At 38.6% G+C, this 16,041-nt stretch overlaps 1 protein-coding gene across 6 annotated transcripts in view; it reads left to right on the top strand.

Annotated features, from left to right (window-relative positions):
- COL12A1 (collagen type XII alpha 1 chain) overlaps positions 1 to 8,366 on the top strand; it is a 152,741-nt gene extending 144,375 nt beyond the window's left edge. For 4 of the 6 annotated variants that reach the window (XM_055113891.2, XM_063605381.1, XM_063605382.1 and 1 more), the window contains 6 exons: positions 1,143 to 1,178; positions 1,279 to 1,345; positions 2,370 to 2,558; positions 3,494 to 3,562; positions 4,942 to 5,112; positions 7,324 to 8,366. In XM_055113891.2, coding sequence (XP_054969866.1) covers positions 1,143 to 1,178; positions 1,279 to 1,345; positions 2,370 to 2,558; positions 3,494 to 3,562; positions 4,942 to 5,112; positions 7,324 to 7,502 — 711 coding nt within the window. In that variant the 3' untranslated portion in view covers positions 7,503 to 8,366. Of the gene's footprint in view, positions 1 to 1,142; positions 1,179 to 1,278; positions 1,346 to 2,369; positions 2,559 to 3,493; positions 3,563 to 4,941; positions 5,113 to 6,120 lie in introns of all 6 variants that reach the window. The other 2 variants (XM_057302545.2, XM_063605384.1) reach the window with 1 other exon arrangement.
- Positions 8,367 to 16,041: the final 7,675 nt, after the last annotated feature.

Raw genomic sequence — 16,041 nt, 5'->3', positions numbered from 1 at the left:
TAGTTTCAGGCAAGAGTCTTGGTTTGGACTGCAGTGGTTTCCATGGGGATGGTGAGAAGTGGTTTGGTATGGGACATTACCTGATTTGTCAGTGATTTAGATGTTCCTTCGGTGATAGCAGTTGGCAGCCTGGAAATATATAACTGAAAGACAAAAACTTGTTGCACTCTAAGGAAAACTTTTCCAATATCTCTTATGGTGAGAGGCTTATGACAGTGTAGGGACAAATATTCTATGCTTGTATTTAGATGTAGGATCAGATTGAGTTATTTAATAAGAGAAAAACCCAGTTTTTTTTTAATTGTAGAATATTTTTATTATTATACTTTAAGTTCTGGGGTACATGTGCAGAATATGCAGGTTTGTTACATAGGTATACACGTGCTATGGTGGTTTGCTGCACCCATCAACCCATCACCTACATTAGGTATATTTCCTAATGTTATCCCTCCCCTAGCCCCTGACCCCCCAACAGGCCTGTGTGATGTTTCCCTCCCTGTGTCCATGTGTTCTCATTGTTCAACTCCCAATTATGAGTGAGAACATGCAGTGTTTGGTTTTCTGTTCTTGTGATAGTTTGCCGAGAATGATGGTTTCCAGCTTCAACCCAGTTTCTTTTATCTCAAATGTACAAAGAATCACTGGATGAAGTTAAGGGATATATATTGAGCTAAGCTGCTGACAACAGCCTGCTGGTTCTAAGTGAGACTGAATGGAGACTAATCTCATGGACGTTCCACAATAAGCAGCTCAGATAACCAACTATGATGATATAAAGCAAAGTATGGCGGTACAAGGGCAATCTTCATATGTATTTTAGTTCCATATGTATCATGAATTGCATTGTAAAAAGTGTGCATGGTCCATAACTTTTACAATTGTGACCACAAAATTCACATCTGTGCACTGTTTTGGAGGACATGTGCTTCAGAGAGAGAGAGAGAGAAAGAGAGAGAGAGAGAGAGAGATTAGATTCCTTTTTATAGAAAAGCAGAATGTGAGTAACATGGATATAAATGTGATGTGTCATTTTGCTAATGCTTTGGAAAACAGAACTTCTTCTCGTTCATCATTATGTCTATTCATGCATCATTTTAGAGTATGTTTGTCAGTTTCTAATGTATGTAATTCATATTTTTCAGGGTCCATCTGGGTTGAAAGGAGAAAAAGGTGATAGGGTATGTATTTTTAAAAAATCTTACGTTTATTTTGTGTGTTAAACATTGAAGCCTAAAACTATAGAACTAATATGCTAATCATTCTCATTAATTCAACAAGGGAGACATTGCTTCCCAGAACATGATGCGAGCAGTTGCAAGACAAGTCTGTGAACAATTGATAAGTGGTAAAATTTCTTTTCTTTTTGCTGTATGAATTGTTTTAAAATTAATTGCAGGAAAATGCAGAGTTTGAGTCATGAAGTTTCTAAGAGATAGATTTCTCTTTCATTTCGTTTGATAAGCTCTTATTCTTATACATTGTCAGTTTTGTATCTGATTAGATGAAGTTAATGATATTTTAAAGATTGTCACTAAGACAAAATAATAACCCAAGGTAAAATAATAGCAGTAAACTTAAGTACTAAGACATTAGATATTTTAAGTTAAGATCTTTAAGTCATTTTATGACCTTAAGGAAGGGGGCCCACCAAGATGAATTTGATCAGTGAAAGTTGATTTTGGTAGGAAACTCTCTCTTGCCTGTTTTTCACAGGCTCTTCTTATTCCATAAGGCCTGTTAAGTAATGAAGCTCAGTACCTGCAGACCGGTGTGGGCCTTAAACCCATAACTCACTCTTAGAGAAGTCTTAATCAATGTTTTCCAAAGTGCGGTACTGAGGAACACCTGCCTTAGAATCACTTATGTTGCTTGTTAGAAGTGAGTTCCTGCACCATGCCCTAAGCTTAGTGAATCATTGACTTTGGAGATAAGGCCCAGAAATACAGATTTTTCAAGGTGCCCCACAGGCAATTCCAGTTTGCATTGAAACCTGATTATCATTGCCTTAGATATACAAAAAACTGTAGAATTATCTAATTATAAAAAAGGTTTTCTTTTGAGTGATGTCACCTGGTAAATCTCAAGACTTTATTTCAGAGCCATATTAAACTTTAACAACTCTTTTATATTTGTAGTAATGTTTGTGGCTTGTAGGTCAGCATTTTGTGGAAACAGTTATTTATCAGGGACCATTTTGTCCTCGATGATTAGACTGTCTTAATTTTATTTTTAGGATTCTAATTAGATTGTTTCCTTAGAGGGGTTGCAGAATGGAGATGGATTTCACTAGACACTAAGAGAAAACAATTTCACTCTCTCATCCATCCTTTATTGGGTTTCTTACTAACAAGCCTTATTTCTGCTTGTAGGTCAGATGAACAGATTCAATCAGATGCTGAATCAGATTCCAAATGATTACCAGTCCAGTCGCAACCAGCCAGGCCCGCCGGGTCCACCGGGACCTCCTGGCAGCGCAGGAGCCAGAGGAGAACCTGGGCCTGGGGGGCGGCCAGGCTTCCCGGGCACACCAGGGATGCAGGGACCCCCTGGGGAACGAGGTAGGCATTTCTGGCTTCTGTATTGGGATAAAGGAAGGAATTTGCAAATGTAGGAGTTGGGACAGGTTGAAGGCATCTGAAAGGTGACCTAGGCAAACTGCTTTCACTGGTCTTGTTTGGACAGCCTCAGAAGAGCTGTTAGGCAACTCATAGGCCATAGAGATCCATGTCTTAGAAAAATGGCATGTTTTTATCAGATCTCAGTAAAGATAATGCTATTTTCTGACTTTTGTTGTTTTTAATGGGAAAAACTCTATCTTGGCAAACTAAATCAGCTACCCAAATCTTATTACTCTCTGTGACTGCGGCAAGAGTTGAGCAGCAACTGAATGTTCTTAGGCAGCCCTAGAGTTTTAGATCCAACTTATTTTGGTCCCTTTATTCAGGGTCTGGCACTGGTCTTGTATGTTTGTTTGGCTCTAATTTCATGGTATAGATAAGTGCAGTTGAAGGAAAAGGAGAAAAACAGGACTATTTGATTCCAGAGATTTCAGGATTCTGGGTATCCACTTTTGTCAAAGGAGTACTTAATACTCTAGAGAAAACCTACATATTTCTATAATTCTACTGGTTTGGCTGCTGTACTAATAGGGCTACTAAAGATAAAATACCTTTAATATGTTTTTCAATGAGATATTATAACAATTTCTTCAGGATTACTGTTCCTAATTACTATTTAAAAATATATTAGACATGTTTGTTTGCTTCAAATAATTTTTCCCCTGCCTTGTAGCCAAATTTTTTCTTGGCCATAAATCTAGAATTACACAAATGTCTAGAAAGAACTTGGCTTAAAGAGTGAACTTCTGTGAAAAATTAGGTTCTGCTTTCACTAAGGAAATGAATTACTTGAATCAAATATTATCAGTTAAGATGAAAATTACATGCTTCCAGATAATTTTTCCCCTGTGCTTTCTCTTTTTCTCCTTCCTTAGGTTTGCCAGGAGAGAAAGGTGAAAGGGGTACTGGATCTCCAGGACCTCGGGGGCTGCCTGGCCCCCCAGGTAGGTTTGCTAGTATTTTAAACAGGCAAACACTATAAATACCGAGAGGGCACACCATCCTGAAGAGATTCACAACTTCATCCTGTTATTCTTTTTTTTTTTTTTTTTTGAGACGGAGTCTTGCTCTGTCACCCAGGCTGGAGTGCAGTGGCGCGATCTTGGCTCACTGCAAGCTCCACCTCCTGGGTTCACGCCATTCTTCTGCCTCAGCCTCCCGAGTAGCTGGGACTACAGGCGCCCGCCACCACGCCTGGCTAATTTTTTTTAATTTTTAGTAGAGATGGGGTTTTGCCGTGTTAGCCAGGATGGTCTCGATCTCCTGACCTCATGATCCTCCCACTTTGGCCTCCCAAAGTGCTGGGATTACAGAAGTGAGCCACCGCTCCCAGCCAACTTCATCCTGTTATTATAGCATAAAGCATTCTTATTACCATGGCATATGTTTTAGCAAGAAGTTCAACCTCCATAACTTCATTTTCATGTTCCCTTTGTTAAAAAAATGAAAAGTTTCTATTAGGCATTAACTATAACATTAATATATGATGAAATGAATTTTAGTGACACAAAGGGTTGCTATTTCCCCTTTCTCTCTCCTTCCTTCCTTCCTTCCCTTTTCCTTCCTTCCTTCCTTCCTTTCTTCCTTCCTCCCTTCCTATTTGTTTTTTTTTGGCCTCATAGACTTTAAAGATGGTTATATTTCCTGTTTTTTCCAGTAGTCTTCAATATGGGGCTATTAGACTGAGAAAACATAGCCTCACTAAAAGGGCCTGAGATATTGGTAAATTTCATTCACTGTTCTCCCAAAGCATTTTTATATTTTGGATAGGACTACTAGATGTCTGTCTGATGCATTTTATTTACTAGGTTGTAAATGATTTCTTTTTTCATTATAAGGCACATGATACCCTTGCAACCAAGGACAGCCCTATGGCTAAATCTTTCCATTTATGTTAACTATAACTATTGATCCAGAAACAATCTTGCTTTGCATAGGCTGGAGGTGTGGAGCAGACGCTGCCTTCTTTTGATGGCAGCTCAATGTGGCTGCTTAACAGAGCTGTTTCCTTCAGGTGCTCTTTTCTCTGTGAGAGTGGGAGCAAACCAAAGAACTCACTGATATCTCTGGTTTGGCTGAATTTTTGCAAAATCAGGTTTTCTGGAATAAAATACTTCTGGCATTAACTCTGATGAGTCACTGGTAAGAAAGTTCCATCACACCTTGGTTCATATTGGGTATTTCTTAAGGAAACATTTTCTTACCATACAATAGTAAATTGTCTAATTTTGAGACAGTGGAGGTGCCACTTAAAGTATTGGTGGCTACCTCAGGAGTTGTATTTGACAAGAGGGGAAATATATTTGTTTTAACTCCACACTAGGTCCACAAGGAGAATCCAGAACAGGTCCACCAGGGTCCACAGGTTCAAGAGGTCCCCCTGGCCCCCCTGGCCGTCCTGGAAACTCAGGTATCCGAGGACCCCCAGGTCCTCCTGGATACTGTGATTCTTCTCAGTGTGCCAGCATCCCATACAACGGGCAAGGCTATCCAGGTACGTTGTTGCCATTGTAGGAACCCCAACTCACCTGAAGTAAAGAACTTTACGGAAATGAAGTTCCTTAGGATTGAAGGAAGGTTGATTTGAAGATGTCTTGAAGACAACAACTCTTTCAGTTCTGATTATATAATAATAGTGTTTGCTATCATAGCACACAACATTATTTCACTGTTAGGATTGAATTATTTTCTTTTTTCCCCATGTTTCTGCATTTACCAAATCACATCATAAACCTCCCCTTACTTCTCTTGGGACTTCAAAGCATGCTAGTAATTGACTTTTTTTTTTCTTTTCCCCAAGATTGGGAACAGGGATTTGTTAAATACAACTGTAAAATGCCAAGAATATGTATTTAAAAATTGTTTTGGGAATCTAATTTATGGGTAAACTATGTAATAATATGGTGTAGATAACTGAACATAGTTAACTGTCCCATACTAGCCATGGAATTAATATTTATAAAATCTGGGACTTAATAATTGCTTTTAAAGGATTTTTAATGAAATTCTAGTGTTTGACAATTGTAGAGGGCAGAAGTCTCCTATACTTGATTTTGTGGGATGTGAGGACTGGGGAGATACGCCAATCTGGAAATGAGATAGTCATGCTGTGGTCAATGGCGACCATTTCATTAGTGCACCCTCAAGCATCTTGCAAATTTAAAAAATTATACTGCTGTTTGATATGATTTGCTACTTTCAAATAGTGCATGAGTAGTTGAATATCTAAATATCTATATATCTATATATTTATATGCATAATTACATATGACCAAAAGTAATAACAAATCTTAATGTATATTTCCATGCAACCCATTCAAAAAATTGCAATTTAATTCTTTATAAATTTAAATTACCACCTCCTTATGGGATGTGAGAATAACTGAAAATATATGGATATATATATATATACTTTAACCATTACATACGTAGATGGATGTGTATTTATATTTTTTACTTAGTCATTCAACTTTTAAAAACTATCATCTTTGACCTGTTTCAGGTTCCGGCTAACACATTTTCTAAGTCGCCAGTGCTGCTTACAGTTTGAATACATGAAAATCCTGTTTCTGAGATGTTTGCGCACGTGCTTATTAGGAAATGAGTCTGTATGGAAATCTCACCACAGATAATGGTTAACGAACCGGGTCGACATCACAAAGGAGGGTGGAGACTCTTTTTACTAACTTGAATGAGACAAAAGCAGTGGTGTCAGTTTATAAGCCTGATGCATTTCAGTAATAATGTAGAAAAACATTATTTTAAAAAAGTTCCAACACACAGCCATGAGGAGCCTCAGTTTTGAAAGAGGTGCATAATAAAACTACTAACCAGAGGAGACTATGCCATTTTAAGAAAAACAATTAACCTGGTTAAAGAGAAATGTCTTATGTAAATAATAAACTAATTGTGGCTTGTAAATGATTTGTATGTGATCCTGTCGACTAAAATCACGTAACAATTCTACAATAAGCTTCTGCATCAAAGCCTGCCGCTTGCTCTATGCCGGAATAACACCAAATGGAATCTCCTCATCTCTTGCTTGTTAGCGATGTGTCTGATTCAGGGCATCTGTCTTTTTGTTACTTTTTTGTCCGTGTCCTCTCATTTGGGTTTTGTAACTGCAATTTTCAAACCAAAGTTTAAAATCACCTTTTCTTCCTGTTTTGCTGTAGTCACTGGTGTTCCTCACCCACCAGCTGTAACTCAGTTTGTGTGAGGTACAGCCACAGAAGATGTCATGTACTGTATATTACCTGGTGATAGTTGCTTTTCACCCCCCGAGTTCAGTTTCTAGGAGCCAATGAAACTTCCCCTCACCTCATCTTTCCAAGTTGTTCTTTGAATTGAGGAGTCTGAAGGCATAAACAGTTACTTGGGGATTTGCGAAAATCCTACTTAGTTACTGCGTTCACAGTTCTTTGGCCCAGTCTCTGACCCTTCCCAAGTATTTGTGCAATGATTGTGTTTACTGCTGGATTTTTGAAAGTTTTTTTTTTTTTAAGAAAGTGCCATTTCATTATTTGATTATCACCAAATTATCTGGAAATAATTGGGACATTGTAACTTATCTATTTATAGTTATGAGATTAAGACTGGAGTGCCATCACCGCGGGTGATGATTTAGCTTTTGCTGTGTGTGTGTGTGTGTGTGTGTGTGTGTGGCTTCCAAATCATGCCATAATTGTAATGTTGAATCGGACAGAGCCTTACGTGCCCGAGGGCGGGGCCTACCTGCCTGAGCGCGAGCCCTTCATCGTGCCGGTGGAGCCCGAGCGGACAGCGGAATACGAGGACTACGGCGGCGCAGACGAGCCTGCAGAGGAGCCTCCTGAGCCCCACCGGCGCTGGCGGCGCGCCCTGCCCCACGGACCCGGGCGGTGAACCAGAGATCACGCGCCGCGCCGCGAGGCTTGGGGGAGGTGTTGAAATTCTCATTTACAGGTCAGATAGAGCAGTGTACGTCTTTTCTGAGGTGTTTCTTCCAGCGTTGCTCATCCAGGAGTACCCTTTCTGATTGTAGAGAACCTTGTTTCTGCAGGAAGCCTAGCTCCAAGCACGCAGTCTGTAGACATTTTTGCCTTTGCCCTTGAAATACTTGCAAAATACTTTGTTAACAAAAGCTGCAAAGAGAGAACATGCCGTGTGCCTTTAGTTAGCACAGCGGGCAGCCTCAGTGAAACTCTTAGGTTAAGCAGTTAAGTCCTGGAACCCAGAGCTGCTGTGTATTTCGAGCGGGCAGTTTATCTTTTGCTATACTTATTTTCAATTCAATTACACCACGATTCAAATAATTCCCCTCCTAAAACCAAAAAGGAGGGAAACGTCAACTCCATTGCAATTATTTATCTTCCTCTTCTATCTCTGTTATACACCGGGGCATAGAATGCTCGTATACATCTCTTTAACAACCACAAACCTTAAGCCATGTAGATGAAGTTAGTGCATCAACGGGATACAGTTCCATATTGCCTTAAACCTCCTTGTTTTAGACACACTAACATTTATACCAAATTGCAGATTATTCTGCAGAGATGGAATTGCATGTTTGTGTTGTATATTTAGTATGAACTTTTTTCAGAATATAATATTTCTTAGTTATCAAAAGCAGTTGGAAAACGTTTGCAAGACTATGAACATAGAATTGCTGCTTTTATATTTTAACTGCAGATTGTGAATGTCACTGCCTTATATTATTTATTTCTGAAACAAAAGAGGCATTTTTCAATAAAACTACTGAAAATTTGACATGGCATGTTTCTTTCTTTGAAGGGCCTTTTGGACTGCCTCAAGTGGTTGTTACAACAAACAAGTTCATATCCTTGGATACGGTTACAAATCTTGCTAATACTATTAAATTATGCTAAATAACTTTAGATTTTTAATGATACGGTGAAATCATAGAAAGAGAGTGGTGAGAGCCTTAAAAAGCCCAGCAGATTCCAAAGGCTTTATTAGGAATATAGAGGATGTGTGGGTTGGTGGAAAAACAACTACGTATCCTAGGATACCCCAAACAACCAAATAATCTCTAATAACCCACACGATTTCATATGCATTTAATCACTTTTCTATACCATACTTAACCCAAAAACATGTTTAATTGCTAGAAGGAAAATTCCATAATGGAAAATTTTACATTTAGCGATGCCTTGCTTTTCCACTTACAAATGCAATAAAACCATTCTAAATATCAAGGAAAACAATGTAAATGTTGGTATGAAAGAACCAATATCAATTAAAGAGAGAGGAGTAGTGATAGAAAGTTTTCCACAGACCAAAACATCTGAATTAAGTACCTCCTGGAGATGAGGATCAAAACGAACAGATGATACATAAATGCATTACATTTAGGAGGCGTCAAGCAGGTTGCTAAACTCATAGCATTCACTTGTAATTCCCAACACGTGCACTTTTGAAGCTAGAAGATACTGCTGAGACTATCCCAGACCAACCCAATTCTTTTGCTTTGCTGGGAATAAACAGACTGCTAATTAATATTAGAACAAGACTAAGACTCTGGGCCTTGTGATTCTTAACCTAGTTCATCACTGGATGGCCTCCCCCACTCCCATCTTCTTACTCTCTGGGCAGAAGCTTTCAAACCTCCAAGTTCTATCAGTTTATTTTGATTAGTTTCTGATTCATTGGGGTTTCTGATGCTTCTTGATGAAGAACATGTGTATCAAGACCCTGAAGATGGGTGGGTCCTAAGCCACTGATCCGGTGGAGTCCCAGGGCCACGTGGATTCAAGGCAGAAAGAAATTGAACCTTCTATCACTGGCTAGATGTGGGTTTGATTCTTGATGTTGGCAATGCACTGATTAACCACTTTCTATTCTGTTCTGGGAACTTGGGGCCGAGGCAATCCAAACCAGGGGCTAAGCACAAAATTAATAACTAGCTGAGATGCTTGTTGTGATTTTTATTTTCATAGTATATTTACTTAATTGTGTTTGCTGGATTCTGTGTTAAAATTATTTTTATAATCCTTGATTGAGCACATATGGACTAAACAATGGGGAGAAGAGGACAGATAGTCTGTCTTTAAAAACTCACAGAAAAACTACAAGAAATCTAACATGTAGGTGCTGGTTTATTTATCCAAACTGTTTTTGAGGAGAATACAGAACAACTTGAAACACTTTTTCTAGCCTTTTCCATTTGGAAGCATTATAAGAAATTCCTTATGTGCAATGTATATTTGGAACTAGGGCTCTCATTTTTTAGAAAGTAGCCTGAAATAAACGTGGGGAGAAGTTATAGCTTCTCATGAAGTCTACAGTGGGAAAGATTTCAAAATTTACAAATAGCATTTATATGGGTCCTAATTTCTGAGTATTTTTATAGACTATTTGTGCAATGATTTAGCAAGTTTAACAGAAGTTTGCACGTATATTTTCTTAAATACATGAGCATCCATTTTTGACTCTATACAGAATTTTGCTACCCAAGCTTACATTTTATTTTTTGTGCAAAAAAGGTCAATATAATCGTTCCTAAATATTTGTTATTCATTATATCTATTACATTGCATTTGGCACATACAATTCTTCCTCATTTGGTTTTAATCATCATTTCTCCCTAATAAAAAGGGGTTTGTGATTATACTGTCCTCATGGGGTCTGCCTCATAAACACCAGCTAGTTATATACAAAATTGCTGCAGTGACTTTTATTTTCCAAGGCAATATTTTAAATACAAAGTAATATCGATCTTTATCTTACACCTGTGGTCAGAAAATTGATTTACATCTGAATATCTATTTATGTAAACATTTATTAGATTTTCCACTCTTAGATCAGGCTGCTGAAGGCTATTGGAAAAAAAAATCACATGGACTAGCTTTTAGAGAATGACCTGTGTTTCCTGTCCCTAACCCTGATCTCTTGCCTAGTTCTATGTCAGTATATTCAGCTGTACTGCATACCCCTCCTTCAGTTCCACAGACACCTCAAACTTAACACATCTGGTATTTATTAGGATTAAGTTCAGCTGTGAGTAACAGAAAGCTACAAAATTATAGTGGCTTAAAGAAGTAGAAATTTCTTTATTTCTCATGTTTGAGAAGTCAAGGAACCAGGCTCTTTCTATCTTGCTGCTCTGCTTTTTGTGATTTCCATGGCCAAGTTAGGCTTATGGTCCAAGGTGGTTAATAGAGACGTAGCTGTTATGTCCATATTCCCCAGCAGGAAGGAGAAAGAGGTGAAGAATATGCTTCATCTTTTAAAGACACCTCCTGGAAGTTGCAAACACAATTTGTATTACATACCATTCACCATAACTTAATCATTTGGCTACATTTAGCTGTAAGGGAAATGGGAAATGTTATCTGTATTCTGGATGGCCATGTGCTCCATGAAAATCAGCTACTCTGTTACTATGTAAGAGGGGAAATGTCAAGTGGAGGTAAACTCAACGCTTTAGTTTTTCATGCAATGTCCAGATCTGAACATTTCTCTCCATAAATATAATTTTCCTCCATTGTCCCCACCAGCCACCAAGTTACTCAGGCTAGAAATTTGAGAGACCTTGGAAACTTCCTTCTTTCACTTCTCACATCCAATTAAGTCTAGCTGATTGAACTCCTACGTGTCTTAATCATCTCATTACTACTCAATTTTAGACCCTTGAGATTTCTTGTCATGACTATAATTCATAGTTTCTTGAATGGTCTCCCTTCCCATAGCCTTGAATTCCCTTAAAAAAATGCCTTCTACACAGCTGTCAGGGTGATTTATCTAAAATGCAAGCCTGACTCAACAATATCTCCTGCTCAACATTCTTCGGGTGGCATACAGATTTCCCTGCAAATCTTGACTCTGCCAATTTCCTATTCCTCCTGTCTCACCAACTTTTACACTGGACCACCTAGAATTCCTATTCCGTTATTAACAAACATCTCCAAATCCTCAGCCTCTATAGTGAACAATCCCAGCACCTCCTGGATTGACTCTGAAAATATCGCAGAGACTTTTTATGCCTCCCAAAGTTGGTAGGTGGGGACATGTCCTCCTCACTTCTCAGTGCTGTTTCCAGACCAATAAGTCTTCCTCCTCCTACAAAAAGCCTTTATCATTGGAGGCTCACAGCTAACTTCACATCATTATAACCTATTTACTTTGCAACGTAGTAGCTGATTTTCATGGGGTACATGGCCATCCGGAGTAAAGCCTCCAGTAGCAACTTTAGTACGTGGCTTTCAGTGCTTTTCTCCATCCTCATATCTGCCATCTTCTGGGGACACTTCACCATCCATATTGGATGACAAATTCAACGTCCTCAATTATTTTACCTTCTTATTTTCAAGAACTTACTGTTTTTTTATAACTCAGCCTCAACTACTTAGTATCTCCAGGATCTTAACTTGAACTTGAATTCATTACAAACTGCCACAACTTTGAAATCACTAATTTAGACGCTGAGCTCTTCTGGGGCTTCCAGCTCATCTGCTCAAGTACCCCGCTGCAGCTGTTCCTCAGCTTCATCATGACACCCAATGCAGTGAATCTTCTATGTTCTTCCATCCATCAGTCCCTCCTTGTCTTCACTTCCTTTCTTATCCAGCTTGGAATCCATGTCTTCCTAAAACACTGTTTATCGAACAGCCTTTACTCTAAGGGGGTACAAAACCAGCTTTGTTTGTCTTTAGCCACTGCTTTCAGTTAGGTTCTAGGAATACTATTTTTCTATCTTTTATCATACCTCAGACAGATCCATTTCTTTTGGATAATTTTAAGCATGAGTACTGCAATTCAGTCTATTCCAACTTAATCCAATTGAAACTTTTAATCTCAAACCTGGCTTAGTATTTATTTTCCTTTCTACCTTAAAGCCAGATCTTAGACTTAGGACTGGGACTGCAGAGTTGGATATGTCAGCTCGTTCACTGCAGCTTCTCCAGGTTTAGGTAGGGGAAGCATACTGAACGAAAAGGAGTTAAGATTTCTTCCACGTAACCTGTGCCAGTAGAATCCTCTTTTGGATGTGGCAGGTGCCCAAACGCTGCCGCTCTCATGGGGCTTCTCAAGGGGCCTGCAGTGGGCCCACCTACTGCCCATTTATTTTCAAAATGACCTCTCCTAATGTACACTCAACTTTTGCTTCCATGAAATGCCTCACAGCTACTACTGCTAAGGTCCATTCCCCTTGCCTAAAGTTCTCTTAAGAAGTATTCCAGCAGGATGGCTCATGTCTGACTACCTTCCAAATGTCCATTTGACCACAGCAGACTAAAGCATCCTTGTTAAGCCAAATAAAAGGAGTCTTCCACCACAAATGCTGCTTCTGTTTGCTTGCCAAGTGCCATTCATGTTTCTCCCTTCAAGAACATAAGCCGGTAGGCTAGGTAATCAAGTCTGCTGTGTAATAGATACCCACTTACAGAATAACATGCCCTTATAGGCACTGCTCAATCTCTGTGACTGATTCCCTTAGAACCTCCTTCACATGGTTCACTTGGGTGAGGGTTCGAAGCACTCTTTCTACAATAGAGGGTAAAAGCCACAACTCTGTCATATAACAATGATAACCTGCTTCAGTGGATTCTTCTTGACTCTCAATCTTTTGCAAATATAGACTGCTTGGGTGTGGTGGAGTGAAAGTTTAGATGGAAGAGCCAGTTCTGCTAATTCTTAGAAATCCTGTGGGAATATGCTTTATGGTTTTCTTTAGAATGTGGGTGGAAAAATTCTAAAGAATTTTCTTTAGAATAGCTAGAATCTTTATAGCTATTTGGCCAATTCCGAGTCAAAAGGAAAAATACTGTTTAGCATTTTGGTACCCAAATAAGCCAAATTCCCTTGCTATTTTATTCTGTCAAAGGTGTGTATTAAAACCCTAACTGTAGATGATCCCAGCTGGTTGTAATCTCCATGAGTGTACCCAGATACTGAGCACAGTTGAAGAAAATCACCTGTTGGGTCAGATTGTTATGTCTATAAAAAATCCATGATGACCAACCTCAGCTTGCCTGCCAAAACTGCTTAGTAATTTGACCAGCCTTGTTCTCAACTATTTCCAAAAAATTTTAAACTTGAACTCTGTACCCCATTCTGATTAGGAAAGTTCATGCTACTTCTCATAGAAGTGATTATTTCATATAGGAATATGAAGCTAAACTGGAACATTACCTTTATATGGCAGGCTACAAAAACACCTGCATCTGCACATATCCTTTCCTTCTGTTTCATCAAAACAGCATCCCTATTGTTTGAACTCTGGATCCCTTTTTATTCTTCCTTCCACAAATACTGAATTAAGCATTTGTTAAGTGATAGATGCATTTCAAATGGTGCTGGGGTTCTATAGTGAACATAGAAAAACCAAGACAAAGTCTCTTTTCTTATGGGGATCTCATTTTTATAGTTGGAAAAAGACAATAAATAAATAGGCAAAGCATATAGTCAGAGGGTAATAAGTGCTATGAAGGAAATTAAAATAGGTGGGAAGATGGAGAATGATGGATGTACATGGTATGTGTGCTAGTTCAGGTAGACTGATCAGGAAATGCTTCTTTGAGCAGTGACCTGAGGAGTGGCTGAAAGCATGAGGCTCAGTTCTGTCTGATTATCATGTAAATTGGATGCTTTCACAATTATATAGATAGATTACCAACCATATCCTTAGAGTGATAGTTCTCAACCTCGCTTCCAGCCAGGACGGGAAACTTTCTACTTCTCTCTGTAGCTTCGGGTATCACCTTTAAGCTGACTACTGTATCTTTAGTTCAGTCATCTCTTTTGAGGCATGTATATCCAACTACCTTGGTACATCTCCAGTTGGATGCTTTACAGGTATTTCAAATTTGATCTGAACAAGGGAAAATCCTGCACTCTCCCCACACTAGCCTTTCTGCAAGTTTTTTTTTTTTTGTCTTTGTGAGTGGTATATCTATTCTCTCAATTGTTTAACCCAGAGACTTAAGAATTAATATGACTTCTCTCTATCCCTCACCTCCCCCATCCTCCGGTCACTAACTCCTTTTAATCCTATCTCCTTTCTATACAGTTTACCTCCCTGTATCCTCCCTGCTGCCATTCTTTCCCTTAGCTCCATTGTCTTGTCTGGATTATGGAGGAGTCTGTATTTGATCTCTTCCATCCACTTTTACCTCCTGCCAATCCATTTTTCTCACAGCATAGCAGCCAAAATGATTATTAAGAATGCAGTTCTGGTCACGTCATTGCATTCCTTAAACTTGTCTAGTGGTATCTAGTCCAGAAACTTTATCAAGACTCAAATACCAGCGGGGATTTGGGCTCTTCCTATTTTTTGACATTATCATACCTCACTTATCTCTTCAGTTGATTTTCTTCAACAATATTGAACTTCCTGCCCGATCCTTCCTTAACCTTGAGCCTTCACTATTTTCTTTACCTGGAACATTCTCTATCTTCATTTGGTCAAGCCCTACTATTACATTCTTTACATCGCTCCTGTAATACTACTTTCTTTGGGACATCTTTTCTATTGCTTCCAAAGTTCAAGGTTCCTGCAATGTATATTACCATGTTCTTTCCCTTTGATACCTTTTATCATACTAGTACTTCTTTATTCAGTGTTTGCCTTTTCCTGTTGGATGGCAAGTTTTGATGAGGGCAGGCTTTTGTGTGTCCAGAAGCCCCCACAATGCTGTTATGTAGGTAGTGTGCAATAAATATTCGTAGAATGATTTCAGGTGAAACAAACTCTTTTCTCCTGATATACAAGGCTCTATTTAAAACTCACCAGAATGTTGTATGAAAGTTGGATAATTCAAGTGTCGTTGGACTTTATGTCTGCTTTGTTGCAGTGCAGAGGAGGATGCCTCTGGGAATGTTTTACCCTGTATAGAAGCCATTAATGACAGAAGCCCTAATTATCTCTTACTTTGGGCTATTATATAATTGGGCTTATTTTAATGATGTTATTCTATATTTGTAAATTCAAGGTAACCTGAGTGGGGGTAATTGGATAGACTATAGGAAAAATTTTACCTTCTGTTCTTTTAGGTACATAACTGGAAAATAAAGTATAAAGATTGCTCCAAAGCCTCATTGAGCTATTAATAAAAAAAGCCTCAGGTGTTCAGGAAATGCCACAAAGAAGAATGGATGTTTTATCTTCTTTTATAAAAAAGTTGTTTTTTTTTCCCCCCAAGCCACTCTTCAAAGAGTCAACACCTGGCAGGATGGTTAGACAATATAATTGTTATAAAATTGATGTTTTGTTGAGAGAGGTACTGTTGGGAACTGTTGTCACTCATTGAAGCTTCTGATTGTAGTTAAAGTTACCCCATAACTTTAGCTTAAACATAGCATAAAACAAGCATGCCAAATGGAAAGTACGTTTACCCAGAACATTTTCTAGGGTTGCCAAATTAAAGCGGATGTGAGATATTTATCAGTTTAAATTTCTGGTGTTTAGATTACTCAAAGCAAA

Source organism: Pan paniscus, chromosome 5 (genome assembly GCF_029289425.2).
Source record: "Pan paniscus chromosome 5, NHGRI_mPanPan1-v2.0_pri, whole genome shotgun sequence".
In the NCBI taxonomy this organism is placed as follows: Eukaryota; Metazoa; Chordata; class Mammalia; order Primates; family Hominidae; genus Pan; species Pan paniscus.
This window is presented reverse-complemented; position numbering and strand designations above follow the sequence as displayed.